Source organism: Fusarium phalaenopsidis (assembly GCF_050370095.1).
Source record: "Fusarium phalaenopsidis strain FUZ10S chromosome Unknown contig_32306, whole genome shotgun sequence".
NCBI lineage: Eukaryota > Fungi > Ascomycota > Sordariomycetes > Hypocreales > Nectriaceae > Fusarium > Fusarium phalaenopsidis.
In genome coordinates this window covers 760,654-779,582 of record NW_028145403.1, presented here as the reverse complement: position 1 = coordinate 779,582, position 18,929 = coordinate 760,654, and the positions used below count along the sequence as shown (strand labels likewise).

Sequence of the window (18,929 nt, the reverse complement as noted above, 5' to 3'; positions counted from 1 at the left end):
AGCCTCCCGCTCTGATTCGACGAAACCTGTGGAGCTGTCTCCGCTGTTAAGGCTCCATCAGAGAGTGGGATGAGTCGCCGGGAATGCCTTCATTTCTGTTAAGACTTGATCAGCCTCAGAGCGATCGGATTGTGATCTCTCTACAACTATTTTTGCGACTAAAGCAAAAATGTTGTTTAGAAGGGTTGTGTCTACTTGCGGCTCTGACCTCGCTCAGCTGCGTTCAGCTGAATGGTTTGCGAGATTCATCTGCCAAGACTGCAAAGAACTATCTGATGAGTCAGGAACACGAGGTTAATAATGTCTCATTCTTGGTAATCGAGATTCAAGATTTTCATATTCATGATCTGCCGCGGGCATTCCTCTTTCGGGGATTCCGCTTGTGGCTGGTGGCGATCTTGGCAACTATTGCGGCCGCTGCAGGAGAAGAAAACCGTCCACCTTCCACCTTCTTCAGTTTTGCTTGTAAAGGGTATCAGTTGATTTGATAGGTGAACCTGTGGAAGGATTCTGTGATGTACCAGTAACAGAAGGCATTCGCTGTTTCATTCGCTTAGTACGGAAAGCCAAGGTTGGAGCAGATATTGCTCAGACGCACAATGTGAACGTCCAACAAAGGGTAAGAATCAATGAACATGCATTGAATGTGTGTTCAGTAACATCAATCAAGTAACCAAGCCAGAACACTGGCTTCTTGTCCTCTGGTTCCTTTGGAACACGCCTTTGTTCTAGGGTCATGAGTGTTCACTACTACGATATATTGAGCCAAAACTGATGGAATGATACGGGAACACGACGAGAACGAGAAGGGAAAAGATCTTTTTTTTGCTGAGTATCTTTTCATATAAATTCAGATGCAGCGTTATTCTTTTTACTGTGTACCCGCCAACAGCATCTCGTTCCAGACTGACCACCTTACCCAGCTAAACTGATCAACTAGTGACGATGGACAACTCTGGTATGGAAACAGCCGTCGCCTTCTTAGGGGACTTTCCCCGGGGCGTGCAGCTCAAGATCATTTATAAGGGAACCGAGGGTCAACTGCCTGATCGCAGGAACGCTCTCCGCCGGGCACTTCTGGAAGCGCTGGATGAGCTAATCCCAGAAAACACAATTGCCTTTCTCAGATCGTCTATTTTTCAATCAGTCATCGAAATAGTCGAGAATCCAGCTTTGCCCATGTCTGAGCTGGCAAAGACTACTCTGGAACAGAGTATTCGGTGGTCGAACAAAAAGACTGACATGGAGACTACAATTTCTTTCCTCACCTCTTTTTCATGTCATCGTCTGGTTGACATCATCTACGACATGTATTCGAGTGATGACATGCCTCTGCACAAGGCATTCCGCCGTGTGAGAGCAACTCATCTAAGGCATCATCCGCCCCCAGCCAAGGACTACGAAGAGCCTGACTCCCTCTTTCAGGTAGGCATCCTTAAAGGTTATGTCGCCACATTGAGGAACGCCGTTAACAGTGAGTTGAGAGTGACCGGGCACAACCTTGGAACTACTCACACTCGATTCCCTCTTGTGAACCGTCAGATCGAGGGGCATTATCAGACGCTTCTCGTCAAAATTTCTGAGCGATTCTATCGTGGCTGGGTCGATACTAATGCTGCGTTACAGGCTTTCGAGCTTCTACTTGATAGAGGGGCCAAGGTCGATGTTCCCTCAGCCTCCGACTTGCCTGAGTCTTCAATGTACTACGCTTCGTCATCGATGCTGCCAGTAATTGATCACTTGACAGAGATGATGAAGCGGACTAACAACAGGAAAATTGTGGCGACGCTTTGCAAGATGGTCGAACTTGCGTGCCAAAAAGGGGCCATTCTTGACCTGTGTCAAGATCGTTTCATAGTCAAGGGCAGGAAGCATGGACTCAAGATGCTGGCTCACACCAGAATGAAGCGACCAGATAATCTCATTGAGATTGCCCTCCAACCCCAGTGCCCCCCGAGCCTGCTCCGACTCTTCCTAGAGCAGCAAGGTGACGAGCTTTTCTCCCTGTGCCAGACGGACGGTAAAGTCAAGGTCGCGCGTCGATTCAACCCCAACATGCCGAGAGGTCACCACCGAGCTGTGACTAATCTCGAATGGGTCATTACTTGTACCTACCATGAACTCATGGACCGATCAAACGTCCATGGCTACAAGTATCGTGGCGAGCCTGGCGATCTGTTAATCCGAAAGGCGCAGATGTTGATGCACGCTGCCGTCGACGGACCCACGTTAGAAGGGCTTCATAAACTGATTCTTGGCATTGAGAGCGTTAAGAAGGAGCTCGAGGTGAAGCATGAGGACTATGAGGCCTTCAAAGCCCATAGCTGGTATGTCCTCTGCGATGCCATGTCGTACTTCGCCAACCAACCTTCTCAAGGAGAGCAGATCGCAAAGCATGGAGAACCTAGACAGAAGTTCATTGTGGCCGACAGATGGGACCCTCGCAAGGAATGGATCCGCATGACGCATATCGTTCCCGAGATTGCTGAGGAGGATGAGTGGGAAGAGTTTTTAGAATTTTGGGAGCAACTGGTCGTCACCCAAGGAGAAGGGCAGCGATGGTACGAAGTAGATGAATCCAAGTGGTTCATGTGCATTGAGGAAGCCAAGGAGGCTTTTAAAACTCTTAATCCTGAGGTGGCATCTCAGCTACACATGTTTTAGGACCATTGCTTCGTGCAATGGGGAGAGAGAGTTAGAGACGGAGTAGAATTAAGAAATCTTCAAGACTTTAGGACTCAAACAAATTTGTTCGCATGAAATAGAATGTGGTTAATCATGTATTATGCCCTGTATCAAAATAACAGGATATATCGTTCAGGGGGGGGGCTCCTTTCCGACTCTGTGGGCTGGAACCCAGGGATGATGCAGAGCCTCATTCTTCAGCCGAGGCATCGGTGAGCTAAATTGCTATGTGGGATACGTAATCTTCACACAAGAGTCCGTCTGAGCGACTGAGACTTGCGTCTGCATGTTGCTGCTTCGGTCACGTTGGTCAGCCCTCCCAAGTCACTCCCAGCCACCTGGCCTTGGCCAGCAATCAAAACAGGTTTTGAACAAGACATGCAATGATTTAAGCCTTGGCGGGGTTGATTTAGGTGCCTAGCATATGTGGCGACGACCGGCTGATAGCTCGAGGGCCACCTTCAGCCTCAACCATAACCATGTGCTACCGCGCTGTCCGCCAACGAGGTCCTCGAGCTCTTGAGGGTGGGGAGACATTTTTAAAAATATGATAGACATACATGTACTTGGAAGTGACTGGACGGTTTTGATAACGGCCCGTGTTGACATGTGTTGGCGGAGGATCATATGCAAGCAACCTGCAATGCAGCAACTCGAAGAGAACAGGTACCCTCACGAGGGCCAACAGATACAGTGAAGCAGCAAATCACAAATAAGACTGCGTAAGAGTCGGACCATTTGTTCCGGCTCTATGGCCGTGGATTCAGCATAGTTATGACAGGGTTAAACGAGAGCTCCGTTGAACTCAAAACCCACAGTCAGCATTGGTCGGAACGAGTTCTATCTTGACTGACTATGTTCTATGGGTAGTGCATCTGCTTTCCCATCTTTCTCGCAGAGCGATAACTTGCAAAAGTCCTGTCTTCCAGCCAGGCGAGTGAGGTACATGCCAGGCTTCTTGGCTCCCTCCATGGCTGCTCAGCTGAAGGCCTGTTGTCTTGCCTGCCGAAATGCCTAGTCTGCCGGCAGTTCTTTTCAGCTCAGTCCTCAGTCACTTACTTGCACTTTCAAAGCAGGCTCTCAACCCTTCATTTTATGTGGAGGGGAAAAGCGGCGGTGCAGATCAGGCTCTGCCACTGATCAACAAATGTAGCAAATGGCAACCAACCGTTACAGCCACCACAACATACCGCCCGTATTCACCGTATATCACACACAGAACTACTATTGGCTATTGTGTTCCACGGGCGAGTTGTGGAACACAATGTTTTCTCGTCTTGCATTAGTCTAGGGCCTCGAATCTGCGGGACACTGTCACCATAAGCACAGCCTCGTTGTCTCCCGCAAGGGATAACATGGCGTCCTGTCGGCGGTGCTCGGCAGAGAAACAGTTCCAGAATGTTAGCAGTCATCATCGATCCAACTGTGATGTCGCATCGACTGGCGTCCACCATTTACAATGGGTGCTCAGCCCCGAGTGAGGAGGCGTTTTTACAAGGAAATCGCGCCTCAATGTGCAAACTGGGCTTGAGATGAGTGTGGCACAACACAAAGCCTGATTTTGAATTGCAGAAGCTGAGAAACATGTTGGAAAGTCTGGGTGGGAAGAGTTTAGGGGCCGCATGCCCAAGAAACGTTCTGGGATTTGGTTGTTAAATAGCACCCTGAAACTCCTCAAGAACACAGCAGCTGTGTCCTACTCAAGCATCTCTTCAGCCAGCCACTCAAACCCAGACCCAACGTCCACCAATTCAACATGGGCCCTGATATTTCAGCCGCTCCTCTGGGCCCTCCCACCAACGGAGAAAGTCCATCACTGCCCGCTCAATCACCTCAGTCGACAGTCCTAGGCTCCGGTGTCAACTCACCATGGCTAGACCCCGCAAGCCCCAATCTTGGGACCTCTCCCATGTTCGATCGCAAGCGTGCCAGCTTGATGGGCCTTCTGGGCTCCAACCGAGCCGAGAATACAAACACTGGTCTGGGTCTGTATGACTCCAGTCAGGAAAAGCCGCGTCCTCCTCCAAAGGAGGATACTCTGTTCCAGAAGGTCATGAAGAGTAAATGGTCCATGGTGCTCTTCCTCCTCCTCGGTATTGGCGGTGCCCTCAGCCATCATTTCCTCTACTGGCATCTCAAGGGTCAGGATGCCAAAGACCAAGAGTGGTGGCTCCGTTTGGGCCAATTCATCTCGTTCGTATCCAAGGCTGGCTTCGTTCTCTCTGTGCTTATGGCACAACAGCAGACAGCCTGGAGGGCTGTTGGAAAGAAGGACTACTCTGTCCATGCCATTGACTCCCTCTTTGGCTCTTCCCATGACATTATGGAGCTGTTCAGTAGAGAGGCATGGACAAAGACATGGCTAGTCATGATTCTGAGCCTCTACATCTGGATCAGTCCCCTTGTCGTCATCTTTTCATCCGCCACACTCAGCGTTTCTCCCGGCCTCACAGTGGATAGGGACGCCAGGTGTCCCTCAGTCCGTACCCTGAACTTTTCGCAAGAATCACCAAACAAGTGGGACGAACCTAGACGGGCTGAGAGCGATGGCTTGATTGGTATTTCTCTATCTTTCTGGGAGAGAACTGGGGCACGCTACGAGGATGATGACAACGTCGACTACTATAGTTCGCCTAGTACCCAATTCAGTGCCATTGCCGACAAGGTCTTTACAGCAAACCAAGCCTTGCAGGGAGACCACGTGGCCGAAGACATCTGTGGGATTGGTTGGAACTGTTCAACTGTCATCCACTTCGTCGGCCCAGGATACAAGTGCAATTCCGTTGCCCCGAAGTCGGGAGTTTTCATCGACGACTTTGCAGGAGTCGAGGCCCCGTTTAACATGACCGAGCTCGCACCAGAGGGGAGTCATACTTACTTTGCTCTGACGCAAGAAGGGGATTATGGTGCTCAGATTGAATTGAATAAAACTGGGAAACCTGTTCAACAACTCCCCTACCCTGCCAATCTTGGGGCCTTCAAAGCCGAGCCCATCATCTGGCTTGGCTACACCACCGTTGATGATATCACCAAAAGACAACCTGAACGCAAGGGCGCGCCGGGATGGGATGAGGCCTTTACACCTGCTGTGCTGGCCTGCGAGCACTATGTGACAAACTACACGGTCAACCTCACATACACTGGTGGTCTGCAGAATTACAACGTTACTCAACGGGACTACATGTACAAGGTCATCAACACAACATACGACGAGACCCTCAAGGTCCCTACCGACGGGCTTTTGAACGGGGTCGTAGCGGTTCCCGAGGAGAACTATGTCCTCCCGACTAAGGAGAACATGGAGACGTACCGTCGCATAGCCGCCTACCACTCACTCGGCAAGGTTCTACGAGACATGGTTAACGGGACAATCGAGCTCCCGAATCATATCTCAAGGTCAAAGGTCATGGTCTCCAGGCTTATGGACAAACGCGACTACATCGCCGTTACCGATCTCCAACAGGAAGTCCGCAGATTGTACGAAGACCTCCTCATCTCGCTCCTCTCGAACCCCCAGATGCTCGTCGTGTCTTGGGCAGCCAACACTTCTGAGCTCTCAGGGACGCTGCCTGGTGGTCCGTTGTATCCATGTTACCGACACAAACTTGTGAACAAGTTTGCTTACCAGTGGGAGGTCCTGCTGGCTGTCTACGCCATCTCCTTTGTCATTGCCTCGGTTGGCGTGATATCCGGGATGTATGCCATGTGGAAGGACGGAGTACATGAACAGCGCGAGATGACGTTTTCTGCAATTGCCGGAGCAACCAAGAAGCTGAGCTTGGATCAGTACAGGGATAAGGAGACGATGGTCAGGTCAAATCACGTGGGACAAGGCCCCGGGGGTCGAGTATACGAGTTTGAGCTTCGAGATGGTGGTGAACAGGATAACAACAGCTCAAGGTCCGCCTTGGAGAGTAAGTCTAGGTTTGCGAGTAGGGAGACTACTGTTTAAAGTGTTGGGGCTTGTGTTTTCTTGACTATCAAGAAGGGGCTTTGAGGGCATGGTTTCTCCACTCTTGTCTCATGTGCTCATGATGAGTTGTATTTTGTTCAGCCATCCGTTTCTTTATTCCTCTTTCCATGACACCGTTAGGCCATCACCTTGCAAACCTACGTCATGTTGTCAGTTGTGTAACAATTGGGGTGTTGACTATGTTTATTCTTCAATCCCAGTCACGGGGCATTGACCGAAGTCATCTCTCCTGCTTTTCCCGACTTTCCCCTCTTATCATGTTAAGCAATCATAGCCACATTGCCGTCAGAAGGGGACACTGGAGACTAGTATCACCGCAGAATAGACAATCACATTTGTTGCTCATCGCAAATACATTGCTGGCAATCCGCTAGGATAAAACGGGAGCTTATGGGTAACTAATCTTTTACCGGAAGCTACCCGTATTGTCTGGGGATCTTGCCCCAAACAATCCATCACCACCCCCTGACACACCAGCCTTTGCTGCCAACTTTATTCACCTTAGTGAATTATTATGGTCTTTAGTCGGTCGCTTAGCCGCATGCCGTCTTTCGCTGCTGCTGTCAAAAGAGCTCGGCCGTCCATGAATCCATGAAGATACGCGCCTCCCACCAACTCGCAGTGATAATCAGACACTGAGCCAGCATCCCTTACCCGCCTGAACATCAAGGGCACACGAGATCTCGGTACTACCCAAACTGTATCTCCCTCTTGCAGGTCCTGTGATCCAAGCCCCAGGTAACCCTTCTCTGTTAAAAAGGGTCGCAGGTGCATCCCATGGGCAAAGAGTGAAGCATATTCAGCCGCGGCGGAACTCGGAAGCTCCGCAGTGTCATCCACAGTGGACATCAATGCTTTCCGACCCTTACAAAATTGATCGAATTTATGCTTCAGTTCATCCCATTGGCGGCGATCTTCCCCCTCAGACATCACCACCGAGTGGACTCTCTCTGCAAACCATTTTGCGAAACCCGCGTCGAGAGGAGACGGGTTTTCTATAGGAAAACGACGATCCTTGGTAGTGTTGGTGATGAGAGTTCGCCAAAGTGCCTCCAGCTGGTCTTCTCCTGTGGTTGGGTACTGGGTTGGGAGGGATAGCAGCATCTTCAAGAGCCGTGGAAACGGGCTCCCTTTCTGGATTTCCAGCTTTGACTCTGCCCGAAATGAAATCTCATCGACTTTGAGGCCACGAAGGGTAGCGGTCAGGTCTTCTTCGCTGGCGATCGCGGGCCACATGCGTAACTTCTTTTCTCGGGAGAAATCCGTGTCTGGTGGGGTGAAGCACGCGTCTGCACAATATCTCTTGTACCCAGTAATTCTAAGACCGAGGGGTTTTCGAACACTCCAGTCAGGCACCCAGGATGGAAGAGGATCGTCACCAATCTTGACCCTTTGGAAGGATCTGCCCTCAGCGCAGGAGAGTATGAGAAGGTCCTCGCAATCGCGGAGAAGTTGAACAGCAACCTTGAGATACGTCTTTGCTGGGCTGCAATCCTCTCCGTATTTGGGGCGCAACAGAGGCATCTTCCCAACATCGACCGAGTCCTCGATGAGCCCAAAGAGAGCGTACACTTTATCCTCCTCGTTTGTTGCCTCGAAATCACGGGATCGGATAAGCGTGTGCAAGAGAACATCTGTCCAATGTTCGGTTGCAATGGATTCTCGCGTTGCCTTTAGAACGGTTGGGATACCGTAGTTACGAGCCGTGTTACGTGATGTCATGTCCGCAGCGAGGTTATTGAAACGCCCTCTCCAGTCACTGGTGGAAATGTTGTGGGATGCCTGGCAAAGCACGCTCCAATCCTTCTCATGCCCTCCACAGCGGACAGTGACATTCTCCGGTAAGACGAGCTCCTGGATTATCCAGGACCTATTCCAATATGTCCGATCAAACAGTTTGACAGCCGATTCCCAACACGACCCATCCCCATCACCATTGATCGAAGCACTGTGGTTGGTAAACGCGGATTGGGTCCCGGATGGTGGAAGGGTCGGGGACTTGGCCAGATGATCCAAGTGGTTGAACGCTCGTTGCGTATGCGAGTCTGCGTCCCCGAGCCACGCAATGACGCACTTCGCTGACCGATAGATCTTGCCCATCATGGTACTGACTTGATAGCTCCGCTCCTGGGGGTCCTCTTGATTGATACATATTGCATCAATCCAGAACTGTTTCTCCTTCAGCTTCTTATCCCTTTGCACCTCATGCAAAAAGTCCGAGAGGTTCTTCGTAACCATTACGTCGCTATTGTTGATCTGGATACATGATACTCGGTCGTTGGTCATTGATTTGAAGGGTTGCTCGTCTAGAGGCTGTCCCCATCTATACGAGACAGCGTAGTAGCTGGCCGACTTATCGGCCAAGCTGGCAACGGTAAGTTTCCATCTGGCCTGGGTGATGGTTTCGGCCGGCGCTTCCAGTGAGACTAAGCGGATCTTATTGGACTGGAGGGGAAGCCCGGAATAATCAAGAGTCGTCATTTGTTGGGCGGACTAGAGTTGGCGAGGAGTGACAGGCATTGGTTGAAAGGACATCTCAAGGATCGATGGTATGCTTTCAAAGACCAACACCTCTAAACAGACGCAAAGAGCAGGAGAGCAAATAAGACCTCGATCCTGCGAGTGAGGGTTTGGACGGAACTGAAATGGTGATTGGGCACATCCATCGACATGCATGGCAGCCTGACACGGCCTTTAGCTCTGTTGGTGACTGGCGCTTGATTGGTGGTTGATGCGGGGAAATCCGTATCCTCTGAAGATCTTTGAGGGCGCGTCTTATGGCCCGTTCTTACTAATATTTGCCTTGCAACAGCTCACTTGGAAGTGAGGGCAGCCGATCGCAGCTCTACTTCTCGTCTCTGTCTTTTAATGCATGCCAGCCACTGGTTGCACTGGTCTCTTGCGCCTACCATCATGTCGAATTCCACCTACAGCTACCGATTCTCCTCTGAGGGGGGCCGGTTTATCGACTATGTAGAGGCTGCTCGCGCAAGTCCTCAGTCCAAGCTGACCACGCAGCCCAATCTCGGCCTGCTGGACCTCGTACACGAGAGTGACGATGGCTCATCGGATGAGGGCCAAGGCTGGGGTGGGCTTGCTCGCTACGTCCAGCACTGTAATGACAAGAGTGAACCTGGAGTATCATACAAAGTATTGCTGGTCGTGCGACATGGCCGTGGTGTCCATAATGTTGTGATGGACGAGGTTGGCTCAGCTGAATGGAAGGTAATCAGCATAGCCTTGTTGGCCTGAAGATTAACATCCTTGAATGAGCAAGGCTGACATGATAGTAGAGACACTGGTCTAAACTAGACGGCGATGGAAATCGAACTTGGTTCGACGCGGAGCTGGTTGACGAAGGAGTTGAACAAGCGAAAGCCCTCGGCACTTTATATATGGAAGGCGTCAAACACAAGAACTTCCCTGTCCTTGATACCCTATACACCAGCCCACTTGCCCGATGCCTCGAGACAACAAAACTCGTATTCAAAGATGTGGTAGAGGGACACGGGAGAACCTTCAAGCCAGTGGTGAAAGAACTCCTCCGGGAGCGCCTAACCGACCATACATGTGACAGGAGGAGAGCTAGGAGATGGATTACAGCCGCTTACCCAGAATACGAGTTGGAGGCTGCTTTCGCAGAAGAAGATCTCCTGTGGCATGCCGATCGATCAGAGTCGAATGCAGAGCATGTCACTCGCACGCAGAACTTCCTCGAAGACATTTGGAGTCAAGACTCAGGGGTCTTTATCGCCCTTGCCACCCATTCGTTCACGCTCTCGTCGATACAGGAGGTAATTCATGCACCCCATTTCCGAGTAGGAGAAGGCGTGATGACGGCCTTTTTGGTAAAAGGACAAAGGCTAGAAATGAACTAGGTATTCTAGGTACTAGTCATGATTTTTTCTCTGCCTCCATTTCACCTCTGTTCTTACGCTGAGCAATCAGGATAACATTGCCGTCAAAATTTGCCGTCATGGCGGCCTCAATGATGTCACCCTGGATATCCGGATATACGGATGCCAACAACGGACATGCCGCCGAATTTTTATATCCGAGCAATCCGTGCTGTGCCCGAGATTGTGACATTTTGGGCTTCTCCTTAATAACAGCAGCAGGCTCTTCAAAATGGTGCTCACGGAGCGAGAGAAAGGTGAGATGTGCGCTCAATTGATCTAGTTTAGGGCTGACATTGGCGCAGATGATCGCATCAGCGATGGAGAGGCTACCTTGCAGAACGTTGGCATTACAACGCCCGACGAGGCAGAGCTGGCTCGGACAAAATCGGCCGTCTCAATCGCCGAGACGTTCTCGCTGCCTCATGAGATTCTCTTCATCTCAACCATTTGCACGGCCCAATTCATGACCCAAGGCGCTCTAGGGAATTGTCTTAACCTTTTACACGTTATTGGCGCCTCGTTTTCCTTGAGCAACCCAGCAGAGCTCAGCTGGTTGATCGCTGGCTACAGTTTGACGGTCGGCACGTTTATCCTCGTTTCAGGTCGCCTCGGAGATGTGTTCGGCTACAAGCGTCTGTTTCTGATCGGATTCGTGTGGTTTGCTTTGTGGTCAATGATTGCTGGCCTCGCTACATATTCCAACCATGTCCTCTTTGTCTTTGCAAGAGTCTTTCAGGGCATTGGTCCAGCCATTGTGATGCCCAATGGCCTAGCGATTCTCGGAGCTTCGTATCACCCAGGCCCCCGGAAAACACTCGCGTTCGCTCTTTTTGGAGCTTGCGCGCCAGGTGGCAACGTCTTTGCAGCTGCATTCGCCGGTCTTTTTGTCAAGGATCATGAAGAATGGTGGCCTTGGGCCTTTTACTCGTTTGCAATTGGCCTGGCTGCCATTGCTGTTTTCGCGACATTCATCATTCCGGATCCCCCTCACAAGCTGTCCTCGTCGAGCATGACATGGAAGGAGATTCTGGATCAACTGGATCTCCTGGGTGCAACAACCGGCATCACTGCCCTGGTCCTCTTCAACTTTGCCTGGAACCAAGCCCCGATCGTTGGCTGGGAGACACCGTACGTATACGTGCTCCTCATCATCGGAGTTCTTCTGGTGCCGGTCTTCTTCTACATCGAATTGCGAGTCACCTCGAACCCCCTCATTCCATTCGACACTCTAACAAGCGACGTTGGCTTTATCCTCGCTTGTGTAGCCGGTGGTTGGGCTTCGTTCGGTATTTGGATTTACTACACCTGGGAATTCTTCCAGCTTTTGCGGGGAGGCTCGCCCCTTCTCACAGCGGCGTGGATGAGCCCTGTGGCTGTTTCAGGCGCAATAGCCTCACTCACAACGGCTTGGCTGCTACACTTTACACACCCCGCCTTGGTCATGTTGATAGCCCTCGTCTCGTTCACGGTCGGCACGGTTCTGATGATGACTGCTCCGGTTGAGCAAAACTACTGGTTTCAGTCATTCTTCAGCTTGATCATCATGACCTGGGGGATGGACATGTCCTTCCCCGCAGCAACGTTGATTCTGTCAAACTCCGTGAAGCGAGAACACCAGGGTATTGCGGCGAGTTTGGTGAGCACCGTTGTTAACTACAGCATCAGTCTTGGCCTAGGCTTTGCGGCAACGGTGGAAGTGCATGTCAACAATGGCGGAGAGACGATGGCTGATCTTTTGTTTGGCTACCGAGCAGCTTGGTACATGGCTGTAGGATTCGCTGGTCTGGGTCTGGGAATTAGCATCATCTATTTTATTCGTAGGATGATGAAGGAAGGCATCACAGGGCGCCGATAGACGGACACATGGTGGTGATGGCTGGGCTTATCGTCATCCACTGGTGGAGGCAAAAGTTGAGCATTTGATACATTTCAGGCTATAGAATGGCATCTACTATACAGAACTTTAGATAATGAAGGTGGACTGCAAGGTAGTCCTCTCGATCAAAACACTCTAATCATCGTCGTCACTGTCATCACCACTGTCGTCCCCGCCTCCGCTCTCGCCTCTGCCCCCGCCTCTGCCCCCGCCAATGGCACCTCCCTCGTCACCACTATCTTCATCACCACTCCCATCTTCGAAAGCCCCTGGGACGGCTGCCACCGCGTTCCCAGAGTCCCCCACGGGGTCAAGTGCCGTGGCTGCAACCGCATCGAACCCTGCAGTCTTGGCTTGTGCCAGACGAGCCGTGAAGGGTCCAAAGCCCCTTTCGTGAAAACCCAGGAATGCACCAGGATCAGAAGGGTCCCCCCTTGGCGGCCTCTCTGACAATGCCCACCCCATGACCGCGTTCCCTGCGGTGGCTTCTGGGCCTAGGCCAAGAGTACTGTCGAGGCAGTTCTCGCAGAGAAAGGTGTACAGTAAAGAAGTTGAGTTGACAGAAACTCCCTCTGGGAGAGGTCTGACTCGGAATTGTCCCGCAACTTCGGGCGGGTTGTCTTCATTCGTAGCTTGTCGAAAGGATGCCATGACACCTCCCTTGCCATCTGGCCAGACAGCGAGAATAAAGTTGCCCTCCATATCTCCAGTCAAGCCGAACGATCCCCAACCTTGCCCATTGACAAGCGGGAACGAGAGTTGGCCAATGAAGGAGCCGGAGCCAGCACCAGGCTGAGCATCAGGGAGGGCAAAGGCAAAGCCAAACGACGTTCTTGCACCAAAAAATCTCTCCATATTGAGGCCTGTTATTTGGTCGACAAAGGGCTGGGAGAATTGGTTGGTGGAGGAGGTGGGCTCGTCATCTTCTTGGGCGAGGGCTAAAGCAGGTAGGAGGAGTGTGGTAACGAGGAGACGGTTGGGGTTGATGTGTCGGTGGTGGGCAGGCTGGCGCCGCCGAAGACTGCTGAAGAGAGGCATGTTGGTATGAAAGGGAGGCTGGGTATATTCTTTATGATGTTGGGAGAGCGTGTGGTGGGAATTGGTGCATTACGGTTACTGGCAGAGAGAATTGGCTGGTATTTATGTGTAGTGAGCACTGTGGCCGAGAGAAGTTGAAAATAACCTCAAACCCCTCGACTCCAGAAGAGGTTGGCGAAATCATCTTGCGACACAGTAGACCTTGGTATGTATCACTCCATTACTACTTAGAATAAGCGACGGTTTGAGGTCAGCCACAAGGCTAAGAGACGAGTAAAGACTGGTGGCTTCGACCTTCAGTCGGTAGTCGAGGAATGTGTCACTTGTTCGCTTGCAATGAGAGGAGAATGGTGTATACTTAAAATAGTTCATGTTTGAACCGGCTACATTAGAATCACCCTAATTGGCTGCTAAACATCAAGTCCAAACAATGTGAAACAACGAAGAAGAGTCTTTACTTGAAATATGCCATTGGGACTGCCAAGCCCCTACATGAGACGGTTCGAGCCGGAGGATAGGATCTAGACCTTTTCACCCCGACATCTTGGCACGGGGTCAGGGTTTGGGGCCCGAAACGAGATAAGAATTGGCCAGTAAAAAAGATGCTAAGTGTTTTATGACTTTAGCGATAGGCACTTGGCATTGTTTTGTGCGAGAGCCATGTGTTGCTTTGGGTGGAGAGGCAATTTGCAACGCTGTGCCTCGGCTTACCACCAGCCAGGATTTTCCCTGTTACTTGTCTCCTCACCAATTATGAGCATGGCGCAAAAAGAAGTTTCAAAGATGGCAAAAAACATACAACAGCGGGGATTCGCTGATCGTCACCGACTCAACTACTAATCCGCCCCTTACCGGTTTATCTAGGGGAGAGCGGACGGGATCCCGAGTTCTCCGGTAGGTATGGTCGTATGTGGGAGTTTGCGCTGTATTTCTTCAACATATTCCTTGATCCGTTTTGCCTATCGATGGCAAACTTTCGAATGATGTGAAGCTCTTTCACCGACGCCCGAGCAGTGAAGGTTGTCCCAAGCCCCTGATGTCAATACGACTCAAAGTTAGAGGCGGGGGCTAACAAATTGAGTCTCTATTTCTGTTTTATGACCCTTGTTTCACTCACACATACCATCAAGCAATATCTCTCGCCCCCTCAGTAATGGCTATCGGGTAGACACAGATCTCCGGTTGTCAAACAAAGCCCCGACCACAAGACCAACACTGTTCGTATACTTGCTACATCGTGAAATACAAGCTCCACCGTCAATTCCTTGGAGTAAAGACCAGATTTAAATCGGGCACAGCCGCCGTGAAGACATCCATCTTGTTCTCTAGATACTCCTTTGGGTCATTCCCTGGAGCGAACTGGATATTGTATCGGGACAAGATCTCGGTTGTAACATAGCGAATCTCCATCAATCCGAGCTGCTTTCCTACACAAGAGTTACGGCCTTAGACTGTCAGAAAATACCAAGATCGAGAGACTAATAGACATTTGTAACTCACCCATAGAGAACGGAGCAAATGCGGATGCATCCTTGACCAAATCTGGTTGCGAAGTCCATCTTTCAGGTAGGAATTCGTTCGGCCGCAAAAATACCCTCTCATCTAGCGATGAACAGTGAGCCAGAATCCCTCTGTGCTAATAAGTAGTAGGCTCGCTCACCTCTTTGTAGTGTATAACTTGGCACCTGCACAATTGTATCTCCTGGGATAAAGGTGTCGCCAATTTGCAAACCCTCCGGCGGCGTCATGCGTTGAAGGCCTGATGGAACCACCGGGTGCAAGCGGAGGGTCTCATCGATGCATGCCTGAAGAAGCTTAAGGTGAGAAAGAGAGGCATAGTCAGACTTCGTGTGCTCCTTCTTGTACTCATCAATCTCTTCTTGAAGTTGAGAGCAAATATCTAAGCGCTGAGAAAGTTCGTAAAACAACGAGGTAATCGTCACGGCCGTAGTGTCACTAATCATGGTCAGCGTATCTGCGGTAGTCCTGACTGGATAACTTACCTTCCGGCCACGACGATCAAGTGAGCGTCTCCGTGCAAGTTCAAAAAGTCTTGCTTGGTTGGTTGCTCTTTGGACTCATAGTCCTCCAAGATCCAAGAAAACACGTCCGACACAGGGGGCTCGTTCTACAGATTGTCAGTCTAAGTAGGTGACAAGTCGAAATTCACTTGCCTTCCTCCTGCGATCAACCTGCTCCCTCAGCCACCTTTGAAACTTGAGGTGGGTATGGTTCACACCAGGGATGGCCTTGAAGAGGGGGAAAAGCCAGATGAGACGAGAAAAAGCTCCAATCAGTGACATATTCTCATCGCCAAGTTTCATGTAGTAATGCTTCAAGCCATCTCTGAGCATGCCAAAGCTCTGCCCAAAAGCAAGGTCTCCCATGATATCGAAGGTGTAATAGTGAATCCAAAGCTTTGCGTTGAATGGCTGACCCTCCATCTTCTCGAGTTGGTGGAGGAGGAGTTCTGCATATTGCACCACTCTGGTTTCGTAGTCTCGAAGAGCTAGGAACATGGTCAGAATCATTTTCCAGCCGGGCCATAAGGTACTTGCCCTTAGCATTAAACGCCTTGTCCCAAGTCTTTCGCCTCTCTGTGTGGCTTTTCTTATTCCTATCGGCTAAGAGTGAAACCATCGGGTAGATAATGTTGTACCAGGGGCCTTTGACACATGGGGTATTATTGGAGTGAAGAGCGTGTAGCGCCTCTGAGCTGTTGATGGAAATTTCCGAAGGCCCTGTCAGAGTCAGAATTGTGAGTCTGAAATGGGAGCTGCCACAAACCAATCCTGACTACATCCCCGTATTTCTTGTGCAGCTCCTGGACCTCTTTGTAGAGGTGCCTGTTCTTTAGTCCCAGGGCCGTGACGTAGAGATTTGAGAGTCGAGCTTTGAACGGGCCAGGAAAAACATTGAGTCGATGAAACACAGCTCGGTAAATGAGGATACTGCATATAGTGCCGGCCACGAGAGTAGAACAATGTTTCAAGGCGATCGTGAATGCCTCCCAGTGAGAGTCGTTTTCATGCTTGTCGCTCTGCGCAATCAGAAAGGTGGAAGCTGCCAAGGTCCCAAGCCAGGCGACAACAATCTTGTTCGTGTAGATATCCCATTCTCCACGACAAAAGAATGCAACATGGAGAATGACACCAAACAAAAAGACAACAAAGTAGGACTTGAAGTCTCCTCGAAGATCAATCAGCAAAGTCATATTGACTGACTTGTAGGTGAGAAAGTAAATCTGCAGAAATCATTGGGTTTTCCTTTGTACTTATAGACGCATGTGAATATCCCTCTCATGTCTCAGATTTTCCCCCCTCGCGACAAATTTCCCACATCTTGATCCGTCTGATCCCGACAAGGTCGAATCAGGGAATGGTATTGCGAGCAGCTGAGACCCATATCCTGTCTTATTCGGCAGGTGGAGTGTAATAACCGCCAAGGCAAAACCTCGATGAAGCCAATGATGCATTGATGTGATAATGCCCGGGCTTTGGTTGGCCCAAGGTGTCACATCTTCCATCTCCGGCCCGCTCCCCGTCTGCACGAGCGGAGTTCCGTCTCCAAGTGTCTTAGCCACCATGCACAGGAGCGGGCACAACCATGCTGGTTCTTAATCAAAAAGATTGCAAGGGGCCAGGTGGTGGGGGCTTCAGAGCATCTCAATAGACATAACGCAAGCATAACACAACTGAAAAGCATTCTGGTTCATTTTTTTTTTTTAGTAAAATGAAAGTCTTCATATTTCTTCATTGGTAAGATAGGATGCTCACTTCACGAAGCTTGGTGATCAATAATAAAATTCATTGTGCTAGCTACCCGTGACCACTGAGCTTCATCCCTCAGGGACGACAGCAGTGAGAAGCCAAGCCCGTTAGACAACGATTTGATGGGCGTACTCTTAATATTTCATTTGATTATGGACAATACCCCTTCTGTCTCGTAACAGGTTCCTCCAGGATGTTTTGGTGGCAGCAGGATCTTGCCTAGCGACCTAGGTAATAGCTTGTCAGCTTCTGTCTCCTTGTAAGTCATACCATCTGTACCTACCATGAGTCATGCCGGTGTTGCTTGCAATATCTATGTCATGAGTGCCTCTAACTTGCTTGGCCTTACTCCCTCGCACGCCGGCCACCCACTGGCGGACGCATTCGGAGCCCCCAGTGAAGGCTGCTTCTAGTGGTTTGGCATAACAGAGAACCAACACAGTGGTGGCCAGAGCGACAGCAGCAGTGACTACCATACCCACTATTGTACGACTGGTCGGGGCCGCGCTCATACTAAAAAGTCCCGTGGCGAAACCCAGAGGCAGAAACGCGACTGTCACGTACGTGAATCGCTGGATGTCATCAGCCCGCCGCTGGTCCAAGCCGCTCCTGATAACTTCGAGTCTCTTGGCCAGTGAGTCATTCAAGTTGGAGATCTTGGTGTGGCTGCGGGTGAGCTCTTGGATGTGGTGCTGGCTGGATACAAGAAGCTTTGAGATGACACCGCGGTATCTGCTCTCATCATTAAATGTCCACCGAGGCCTCTCGGCCCCACGTTCTTCTTCTCGATTCAACCGCTGCTCGACCTTGGCCAGGTTCTCATGGAGGTCCTGCTGAACTGTCTGCAGCATCTGTTGATACTCTTGGCACCGCCTACTGGTTGTAAGAAAGGCGTTGTAGTCAACATCCGAAGAGTCGTCGGAATCACTTTCTATGGTGGTGTTGCCCTCTTGTACGCTGGCCTTGTTCCCCGCAGACTTCATCCAAGCTTTGAGTCTTGCCTCTTGAAGGATATCGGCCGCACACTCTTGCATCCGGAGAATGATTCTGTTGAATAAAAGAAGCTCCAAGACCCTGCGTTGTTGCCAAGGCTCCTTCCTGTCGTTAGTCCCCACAGGGCCTTTGATCAGGAGCAGATCGTCTAAAGCATCCTTGATATTAAATTCGCTTGACATCTGGGGATCACACTCAAGAAAGTGACAGGTCCAGTACCGATCAAAGAAGTCGCCATCAAATCGAAATCCCATGGCAATCTGGTCGAGTCGCACAGAACTCCAATCTTCACTCAGAATATCAACGTTAGGCCAGCCCGACTGGACCCTGGCTCGGCGGCTTGTTGATTGCTGCCGGTTGATTGAAAAAAAAGATAGATGAAGCTCAGTTGTCCACCTGTTCAACTCAGGCTCCGTCACTTCCTGAATGAACTTTTCGATTGAGCAGTGATTCTGGTAGAAAGCCTCCATTGCATCCGTTTCTGAATCTGAATCTGTCTGGAGGTAGACTTGGTTGTGGTCTGGGCGTGTAGCGAACGAAACGCAAAACCTCTTTTTCGCCTCGCTCGGCAGCCGTTTCTTGGACATGAAATTTTTGAGATCGGCTGGGGTGCTGAACTCTTTGATCAATTCATTCAGACTCTGCTTGTTTGTCTTTGACATCTTGGACTTGGGGACATCGACCACGGCAATCCC

General features: G+C 50.5%; 6 protein-coding genes and 1 non-coding gene across 7 annotated transcripts; 3 read left to right on the top strand and 4 right to left on the bottom strand.

Moving 5' to 3' along the window:
• Positions 1–1,884: 1,884 nt before the first annotated feature.
• LRP88_11093 (uncharacterized protein) lies at positions 1,885–2,664 on the top strand (the record flags this gene model as incomplete). Its single annotated transcript, XM_083247533.1, has 1 exon — positions 1,885–2,664. One exon carries the CDS (start codon positions 1,885–1,887, stop codon positions 2,662–2,664), a length of 780 nt encoding a protein of 259 aa, XP_083096681.1.
• A 1,777-nt stretch (positions 2,665–4,441) lies between these two features.
• LRP88_11092 (uncharacterized protein) lies at positions 4,442–6,637 on the top strand (the record flags this gene model as incomplete). The annotated part of the gene is made up of 1 exon (XM_083247532.1): positions 4,442–6,637. The coding sequence occupies one exon, from the start codon at positions 4,442–4,444 to the stop codon at positions 6,635–6,637; it is 2,196 nt and encodes a 731-aa protein (XP_083096680.1).
• A 4,149-nt stretch (positions 6,638–10,786) lies between these two features.
• Positions 10,787–12,412, top strand: LRP88_11091 (major facilitator superfamily domain-containing protein; the record flags this gene model as incomplete). Its single annotated transcript, XM_083247531.1, has 2 exons — positions 10,787–10,811; positions 10,860–12,412. The coding sequence occupies 2 exons, from the start codon at positions 10,787–10,789 to the stop codon at positions 12,410–12,412; spliced, it is 1,578 nt and encodes a 525-aa protein (XP_083096679.1).
• A 178-nt stretch (positions 12,413–12,590) lies between these two features.
• LRP88_11090 (uncharacterized protein) lies at positions 12,591–13,471 on the bottom strand (the record flags this gene model as incomplete). Its single annotated transcript, XM_083247530.1, has 2 exons — positions 12,591–12,616; positions 12,667–13,471. The coding sequence occupies 2 exons, from the start codon at positions 13,469–13,471 to the stop codon at positions 12,591–12,593; spliced, it is 831 nt and encodes a 276-aa protein (XP_083096678.1).
• A 794-nt stretch (positions 13,472–14,265) lies between these two features.
• LRP88_11089 lies at positions 14,266–14,381 on the bottom strand. The gene has a single exon (XR_014475191.1). It is a non-coding gene; the product is annotated as a 5S ribosomal RNA (ribosomal RNA).
• A 347-nt stretch (positions 14,382–14,728) lies between these two features.
• On the bottom strand, positions 14,729–16,685 carry LRP88_11088 (cytochrome P450; the record flags this gene model as incomplete). Its single annotated transcript, XM_083247529.1, has 5 exons — positions 14,729–14,898; positions 15,132–15,427; positions 15,475–15,599; positions 15,664–15,980; positions 16,259–16,685. 5 exons carry the CDS (start codon positions 16,683–16,685, stop codon positions 14,729–14,731), a joined length of 1,335 nt encoding a protein of 444 aa, XP_083096677.1.
• A 775-nt stretch (positions 16,686–17,460) lies between these two features.
• Positions 17,461–18,224, bottom strand: LRP88_11087 (uncharacterized protein; the record flags this gene model as incomplete). The annotated part of the gene is made up of 2 exons (XM_083247528.1): positions 17,461–17,468; positions 17,525–18,224. The coding sequence occupies 2 exons, from the start codon at positions 18,222–18,224 to the stop codon at positions 17,461–17,463; spliced, it is 708 nt and encodes a 235-aa protein (XP_083096676.1).
• Between the last annotated feature and the right edge of the window lie 705 nt (positions 18,225–18,929).